The 9,449-nt window shown below is 33.3% G+C and overlaps 1 protein-coding gene across 1 annotated transcript; it reads left to right on the top strand.

The window, feature by feature from the left end:
* The first annotated feature begins 7,283 nt into the window (after positions 1 to 7,283).
* Positions 7,284 to 9,040, top strand: LOC25487031 (receptor-like protein EIX2). The gene is made up of 2 exons (XM_024777078.1): positions 7,284 to 7,742; positions 8,177 to 9,040. Exons 1-2 carry the CDS (start codon positions 7,284 to 7,286, stop codon positions 9,038 to 9,040), a joined length of 1,323 nt encoding a protein of 440 aa, XP_024632846.1.
* Positions 9,041 to 9,449: the final 409 nt, after the last annotated feature.

Raw genomic sequence — 9,449 nt, 5'->3', positions numbered from 1 at the left:
TGCCATAAACCACCTCAAATGGACATTTCCCGGTAGCTTGATTGGTGGAGTTATTATAGGCAAATTCAATATGTGCAAGAATAAGATCCCATTGCCTCATATTATTTCCCACAAAGCTTCTAAGTAAGTTCCCCAAAAGTCTATTAATTGCCTCTGTTGGCCCATCTGTCTGAGGATGACTAGCATTGTTGAATTGGAGTTTAGTACCCATCTTCTTCCACAATATTCTAGAAAAGTGGCTTGTGAATTTCACATCTCGGTCGGATGTGATTGTTTTTGGGATGCCATGAAGACAAACAATTTCCTTGAAATACAAGTCTGCAACTTGGAAAACGTCATTAGTCTAAAACATGTCTATGACTATCATTATGGAATCCTTTTGTCGTTGAGTTTGAGGTAGTCCGAGGACAAAATCCATACTAACATCTTCCCAAGGTGCCTTAGGAATTGGAAGTGGCGTATATAACTCTTGAAGTGCTTTTACTGTTTTTTATTTTGATTTAAGAGCAATAAACTTGCTTTTTCTAGAGAAACCATTCTCTTGACTTTTTATAAAGCTTATCAAAGTTTCCAGACCCAGATTGTTCAAGCCTTTAGCTTCCTGGATAGTAGTCACATTGGGTTTCCATCTGACAAAAAGATTCCTCAAAATTATATTTACATGATTTGCTGCAATGTAGCTTTTGCTTTGCACTTGCAGACCATAGACAAGTGTTTGAAACCAAACATGGTTTCAATATTGTCATCATCCTTCATTTTGAATAGCCCATGTTGTTGGATCAGAAGATTTGTCTTGGCTTCCTTTACTTGTTGATTTCCCTCATATGTAGAGCATAGTAGATTTGTAAATTGTTTCAATATCCTCAAGGAAGAGAAGAGTATTCACCATGATACTTTGAGTTTTATGATGTTTCTTGTAAGGCTTTTTATGCTCCTCTATCATACTTTTTCATTTTAGAGCTGAGCCATCTTCATTGATTGGAATGCTGCAACCATCTTCAATAATATACCATAGTTCTTCATAAAGATCTATGACATGACTATACAATTTGTTTTTCCAGCAAGAAAATTATTCAGCATCTCCACTAAAGATGGGAGGTCTAGACATGTAAGAATCACATATGGAATTGGATTTTGAAGCAATGTTGTTAATTTCAGGAGGAGGAATAACTGCCATTTTTGTAGTCTTTTCAAAGTTAAGACAGATTAAAGGATAAGAAAAGAAAGCAGCAGAGGAAGAGAAAAATTAACACAAATATTTATCCTAATTTCCACTATAAACAAACTAGATTACGAAGCACGTAGACACCACGTCTAAGATTTCATGCCTCTCCTTGAGGACTTCCTTCAATCCATCAAGATTAAGAATTTACAAGAATTTGTTGTTGTTTATGTAACGCCCACTTTCGTTTAATCGTTTATTTAATCGAGTTTAGGCGATTATATTATAATTATATAGTATAAGCATGATTTTGATATGTTTTGATGATTTAAGATGATTTTGGTGATTTGATTGATGACGTGATAAGTTATGAGTTTTGGAAGATTTGATAAGGATATGAGATTTATTTTATTGTTAAATAGAATAAAGATTTGAAAATAATATAAAATATTTAGTTGAGGGCTGTTTTGATATTTTAGATAGTTTTGGGGGAGAAAGTGAGATAAGATAAGTAATTAAGAAAAGATATAAATAGGGAAGACCTAATTTTTAGAAAAACTGATTGTACGTGAAAACTTTTGGAAAAAGGGAGAAAAAGCTTAGAGAGGAGCAAGAGACCAAGAGGGCTGCGATTTTCTGCAAATTTAAGGTAAGGGTGAGACTAATAACTCAGTAATATTAGTTGTTGTAATTCTGATGAATAATTAGCAAGAATTAGGATTAATTGGAGAAAACGAAAACTAGGTCAAAACCTTAGAATTGATGATCAAACGGTGAGAATTGGTTTAATTGATGTAGAAAGTGTTCCTAGACCTTAGATAATGTTTAGGACGAACTTTGGAATCAAAAACAAGCTTAGAACCATGTGGATCGACGGATTTTTGTGATTTTAGGAAACCTGGCCGTAGCGACATTCATCGCTCGCCACGGCGAGCTATGATCCTCGCCTCGCGAGTGATGAACTTCATCGCTCACCACACGAGTCTTTCCCCTTTGCCTCGCGAGTTGTTTGGTACAACTCGCCATGGCGAGCAATTCCCTTCGCCTCGCGAGTTGTGTGACGCAGCTCGCCACTGCGAGCAACCTTACTCGCCATAGCGAGCTAAGGCAGAGTGTATGTTAGATTTTGTGTTTTCGACTTTTTAGTTGGACCTTGAGTGCCTTTGAGTGCCTGAACATACCTAGTATTGATTAGGAATGAATGTAGGATCAGAGGGAACCCAGAACAAGCTTAGTTTGGGAGTTGAGTGGTACTCGCCACGACGAGTAAGAACTCTCGCCTCGCGAGCACAACCAGGATGTAGTTGCTTGTGAGTTTGTGCGATCTGTGTCGCACGTGTTGATCAAGGGTGAACCCCTAATTGGTATTGAGACCTAATGATGACGTTTAATGCAGTCTGTAGAGTTGGTTAAGTTATGTTGATATTAATTGAACATGAACTAGTGTATTGTATATTCATGCAAGATATGAAGGTTTGATAATAATGCAATTTATGTGCTATTGATATAATGATATCATCTTGTTATGTGACTTGTTTATGCTGCTTCCGTTATTTAACTAAGTGCATAAGTATATGATGAAGTTAGCTCCAAATTATTGGATGCATGTTGATATGTTGATTACGATGTTTTGTTCATAAGTGTCCATGCATAGCATCTCATTGAGCTTAGTCCTCACCGCGATTATTAGGAGCTTTGTCCTCCGCACGTTTTATAGGAGCTTTGTCCTCCGCACGATTAAATTATATTAATACTTATGATGACGATTGGTACCACATGCATATAAGGAGTCTAAGAGCATTGTCACATTGTCATGATTAAGATGCCTTGTTGATGATGATTGAATACGTGATTACGTGATAAGTGTTTATCAATTATGTTATGTTGTTCATGATAGTTGGATATATGATTATGAGATAACTGTTTAGTAATGATGAAATGATTATGATGTTAATTTATGATTCGCAATTACATTGATTAATGTTATTTTGTTATGAAATCTCACCCCTTCTGCTTGAAAATGTTGCCCTTCGTATGGGTAACTTGCAGGTGATCGTGTTTAGTGTGCAGTTGCTTCTATGAGTGGCCTTGCCTCACTGTGTCGTCTAGGTCGCTCTGATACGTAACGGGATGGGGTTATATGCTATAACATGCTTCATTCTTTTACGTGAACTGCTACGATAATTTCTGTTTTGATTAACTCTTTTGAGATACTTTGTTGGGGCCTGCGTGCCAAAACGTTTTATGAATTATGTTTATGATTTTCCGCTGCAATGTTTAAGTTATTGGTTAAATTATTATTTAACTGTTGGATTACGTTATATGTGATATCCCGTTGTTTTGATGCTTACTCTGATAAATGTTATGTTTTAAGAAATTTTGATATTGGAAAAACGGGGTGTTACAGTTTACACTTTAGAATCAAAGAGTGATAAACTAATTTAAGCACAATTCAAATGATTTTGTATCTAAAGTTTTTTTTTTTTTTTTTTTCTAAATACTTAAGAAGTTATAAGATAAGAGTTTGTAAGAATTTTTCTAAGTGTTTTTGCACTAGAATTTGATCAAAGTTTTGACACAATTAATTGCAGTTCTCTTCATTTCTTCAAATGCTCAAGTCCTTTTATAGGAGATTTTAAAAGAGTCGTTATTTGAAGAGATTTTGAGAGCATCAAGCTTCCTTGAGAAGTTTTCTTTAGATTTCAAATATTTGTCTCTTAAGGATAATTTCGTTGAATAGTACTTCAAAATTTCTTTTCTTCTTTGGGAATGATTTGTTGCATGCACTTTGTCTTTCACAAAGGTTTGTTAGTTGTTGCATGCACTTTGTCTTTCACAAAGGTTTGTTCGTATCTGGAACATGTCTTCTTTTAATTCACCAAGGACAAAACATATTCAGTGTCCCATAGAAAGTGGTGTTTCTTCAGAATGTTGACCATTGACATGATTCATTAGATCAGAGTTTCCTTTTCCACAACCTGATGAATATTCGTTTACAACATCGATTTTTTGTTGACGAGCTTTGTCATCAGATCTAAGTTGTTCTTCTTTGTTCATATTTTCAACTTTCAGGGCCAGAATGTTGTCTTCAGAGTCATATTTTAATTTGATGGTCTATTGGACTTGCACACTTGAACAAAGTTTAAGTACCTAATTGTTCTTCTATACATTGTTATCATCAAAACCTTAGAGATATTTGTTCTAAAACTCATCTTGCTTTGAACACATTTCATATCTATTATGTGGGAATTTGTGGGCCTTTTAAGTTTATTGAATAATTGATATATATGTTTCAGATTTTAAATCAAATACATCAATTATTTAATTAATCTAAAATATATATAATTTTTTTTTGTTTATAATAATAACGAAAGGAATTACATGAAGCAATTTTCGTATAAGTTAAGTCATCTATTTTTATTTATTAGGAGAAATCAAGTCATCTGTCTAACATGTATTCTTTCATAATTTGATTTTATCAAACTATTGGCTATATATTTTCCTAACATATACGTTATTGGCTATATATGTCCTAACATATACGTGAAAAAGAAGAGAATGACAAAAGGTCCACACATAACTCTTCAATATTTTTTTTTGAGTAAAAATAACTCTTTATTTAAGAGATTGTAGTATTATTTGATGATTCATATAGATGTTATTATTAAATAAATAAGGGACTCAGAGAATTTATTTGATCTTTAAAATCCTAAAAGACAGTGTGCAATAAAAAACCAGTTTTCAATTTTATTTTTTGTAATAATAAATTATTAATAACATGGTTATAAAACTAAAATGCACAATATCCATGTCATTATTTTCTAACCTATAAAATTCGTTACAACTTACAAGACTTGAATCATAGGGCATTATTGGGTCTACCATGTCCATTTAATGTTTCTTTTGCCCTTTCCACAAGGTTAGAAGACTTGCTTTCTCTGTTAATCTTTTTTTTTTTTGTGTGCGCGATCAATGCAGCAAATATCTATTTCCTTCAAAACAATTTTTTGGAAGGTTTAGGAAAGAAAAAAACTGATAATTTTTTATTGTGACAAATCATACAAGTTGATTTTATCTGATGCGCTTGCTTCACCATCACTCTTTATCAAGCGAGTTTGGTGACTTTCTATCTCAACAAGTTTTTTATTTTCTAGTGACGACTATGTAGTGTCGTATGTTACGATGCAAGCAAATATGATTGCTTATAATATTGCTAGAAAATCTTTATCTCACTCTGCCTTTATAATTTTTGGTCAAGTAGTCTAGTTGCTAAAATTCACCTTTTAAACAAGTGTTTTAATCACTCATATTAAATTACTTTAATTGTGATCAGAAAGTACCTGTTCGACAATATTCAATTCTAAATGAAAAGAAAAATAGAGTAGTATTTTGTGGAATACATAATATAAATTATGATGATTTTTTTATCTAGAAATATGATGATTAATTAGAATAACGTCTTAAATTATATGCAAGGGTCCGGATAACTAAGTTCTCCACATGTAAAAATAGGCTTAATTGCATTTTTCCTCCATATCTTTTGTCAATTTGTGTGATGTTGCATCCTATAATTTTCCCCCTTTTAGGTTCGAAGGCCCCTCATATATTTTAGTGATGACATGTCTGATTTTGATGATGTGTCTTCATTTAATGTTTGTCGTGTGTGTAAATTATATTTTATAAAAACAAAAAATGGAATTAAGCCTAAAAAAAATTAGACATGTCATCACTAAAATATATGAGGGGCCTTCGAACCTAAAAGAGGGAAAATTATATGGTGCAAAATCACACAATTGACAAAAGATAGAGAGGAAAAGTGCAATTAAGCCTAAAAAAAAGATGTGACTTCCGGACACTAGACAACTTTTTTTTTTTTTTTTTTGAAGGACGGCACTAGGCTACTTGACCAATACAAAAAACACTTTATATAACATCAGTAAAACTTCTACCAATGTTCTTTTTTTTTCTAAAAAAAAAAATTAGGCTGAGGGGAAAATTTCAACCTATTTTATATTCTTGCAATTAACTTATAAAAATATATATTTTTTACAAACTTATAAAGAAATATTTGATTATGGTTGCTCTAAAATTGAGATATTATAAAACAACAAATTTATGGTCGCTTTAAAATAGAATTGATTTTTCTTATGAAATTGATTTTTTTTTTTTTTTTGTAGTCGAGATTTGAACACCAACTTTACATATATTAGCATTGTCCCTATCAACTGATTTAAACTCACATGGACTATGACATTGATTCTAATTTAAGCGAGAAAGATTTGGATTTTACAGATAATTTTTAGGTTTAAATTTATTGTTCAATCACTTTTACATAAATATATCTAAACATAAAAATCATTTTAGATTTAACTCTTTTTAACTATAATCAATTCAACCCTAAAAACACTATCAATTCGTTAAACCAGATACATAGTCATCAAACTTACAAGTCTTCAGGTCTTTCTTGTTGGACCCATTTATGTTTCTATGTGCAAATCATGTATTTGTCGGGGTCCAAGTGCAGAAATTCTAACCCATTTTCCTTACTCCACACGTATGTGAGCAATTTCTAAATGGAGAAAACTTAGTACAATTCTTTAGTTACTTTTCGTATGGTTCTTAACTAAAAATACATATTTTTTGGATATAATAAACTTTTGAGAAAATTATGGATTTGAGGAAATCATGATGAATATAGTTAAGAATCATACGAAAAAAGCACATAAGTAATTGTACCTAAGTTTTCTCCTTTGTATTGTTTTTTCCGTGAACTAAAATTTATCTCTTTGCTTTTCTTCATAAAAGACAAAAGATTATCTTTGAGAGTGAATATAATTTTTTGAACATTAAATGAATGGACGATAAAATTACAGGTTAACAATAAGAAGGAAGCAGGAAAATACACACCTTCCTTAAACACGATTCTTTGTATGTGTGTGTTTGTGCAACTCTCAATATAGCATCTATTAGACAATTTCTTCAACAAAAAAAAAAAAAAAATCTATTAGAGAATGTCATCATTACTTTGTTGTTGAAATGATGATGAGAAACTATAATATTACTACATTTCATGCATTGTTAGTGTTGTCCTGCATTGTTGGGTTCAACACAGCAACAAATAATGGAGATACAAAGTGCAAAGAGAGGGAGAGACAAGCACTGCTCAGGTTCAAACAAGGCCTTAAAGATGAGAATGTCATGTTGTTCACATGGAAAGACGGTCCAACTGCAGATTGTTGCAAATGGGAAATGCAACAACCAAACTGGTTATGTTCAAAGTCTTGATCTGCATCGTTCGGAAACAAACTATTTGAGTGGTGAAATAAATTCTTCACTAACTGAGCTGCAACATCTAAAATATCTAGACCTCAGTTATTTGCATACTAGTGGTCAAATCCCAAAATTTATTGGCTCCTTCAGCAAGTTACAATACCTCAATCTCTCAACAGGTCATTATGATGGGAAGATTCCTTCTCAACTTGGAAATCTCTCACAATTGCAACACCTTGATCTTAGCAACAATGAACTCATTGGAGCAATCCCTTTCCAACTCGGAAATCTTTCATCGTTGGAGTCTCTTGTACTCCATCACAATTCTAATCTTAGAATAAACAATCAAAGTCATGGCAATGTTGAGTGGCTATAAAATCTCTCTTCTTTGAGAAATCTTGACCTGAGCGATGTTCAAAATCTCAAAGATTCTACCATTAACATCCTGGAGTTTCGGGTGAAGCTTCCAAGCCTTGAAGAATTGCATCTAAGTGAATGTAGCCTTTCTGGTACCAATATGCTTCCTTTATCGGATTCTCATTTGAACTTTTCCACAAGTTCTCTTAATGTACTTGATCTATCTGAGAATCGGTTGGAATCATCGATGATATTCAACTTGGTGTTTAACTACAGCTCAAACCTTCAACACCTTGACCTCTATGATAATTTATCAAGAGGTACCATTCCTGGTGATTTTGGGAACATAATGCATTCACTTGTAAGTCTCAATCTGTCAAGTAACAGTCTAGAAGGCAAGGATTACTAATCTTAAGCCTTCCATCAAATAGCTTCAATGGTGCATTGCCTTTATGGATTGGAGACAGTCTACAAGGATCACTAATCTTAAGCCTTCGATCTAACAGCTTCAATGGAAGTCTAGCTTCAAATCTCTGTTATTTGAGAGAACTTCAAGTATTAGATCTGTCACTAAATAGCTTCTCAGGAGGAATTCCATCATGTGTTAAGAATTTTACTTCAATGACTAAGGATACCGTCAGCTTAACTGTAGGGTTGGATCATTATCTACTTTTCACCCATTATGGCCCTTTTATGATAAACTACGAGATCGACCTGTCCATGGTGTGGAAAGGTGTAAACCAACGTTACAAAAATGCTGATAGGTTTTTAAAAACCATTGATCTCTCAAGCAACCATCTTACGGGGGAAATACCAACTGAAATGAAGCGCTTATTTGGATTGATTGCCTTAAATTTGTCAAGGAACAATCTCAGCGTGGAAATCATTTCAAACATAGGAAACTTCAAATCACTCGAATTTCTTGATCTGTCAAGAAATCGTCTTTCAGGTAGAATTCCTTCCAGTCTAGCTCACATTGATCGTCTTGCTATGTTGGATTTGTCACACAATCAACTCTATGGAAAAATTCCAATTGGAACACAGTTGCAGACCTTTAATGCTTCAAGTTTTGATGGAAATTCCAACCTTTGTGGAGATCCCCTTGATAGAAAATGTCCAGGAGAAGAGCAATCAAAACCACAAGTGCCAACAACTGATGTAGGAGATGACAATTCAATATTTCTGGAAGCATTCTACATGAGCATGGGGCTAGGATTCTTCACTGGTTTCGTTGGCTTGGTAGGCAGTTAGAGAATGAATCCTATGATTGACTGAATCATTGTAATCAATAGCACTAGTCAATTGTAATTATGATAAGATGAGTCAAATGTAATTATTATAGAATCATTGTCATGATGACTAGCATGATTATAGGATATGTCAACTAGTCATTGTTGTATAAATACTCATGTATTCATCAATGTAATATCATCACAGTTTTACATATCAGTTATATTTTCTAACTTGGCATCAGAGCGCTTAAGTCTTGAAGGCTCTTGATCCAATACAAACCATGTCATCCGCTGCCAATTCAAACCACAAAAATGAACTTCCATCCACTGTTTCTGTCAAGTTGGACAGAGACAACTATCCATTATGGAAATCAATGGTGTTACCTATAATCAGAGGTGCCAGACTCGATGGTTACATGTTAGGAAAG

This window comes from Medicago truncatula, chromosome 2, assembly GCF_003473485.1.
Source record: "Medicago truncatula cultivar Jemalong A17 chromosome 2, MtrunA17r5.0-ANR, whole genome shotgun sequence".
In the NCBI taxonomy this organism is placed as follows: Eukaryota; Viridiplantae; Streptophyta; class Magnoliopsida; order Fabales; family Fabaceae; genus Medicago; species Medicago truncatula.
The sequence above is the reverse complement of the archived record's forward strand: the minus strand, read 5'-3'. Positions and strand labels throughout refer to the sequence as shown.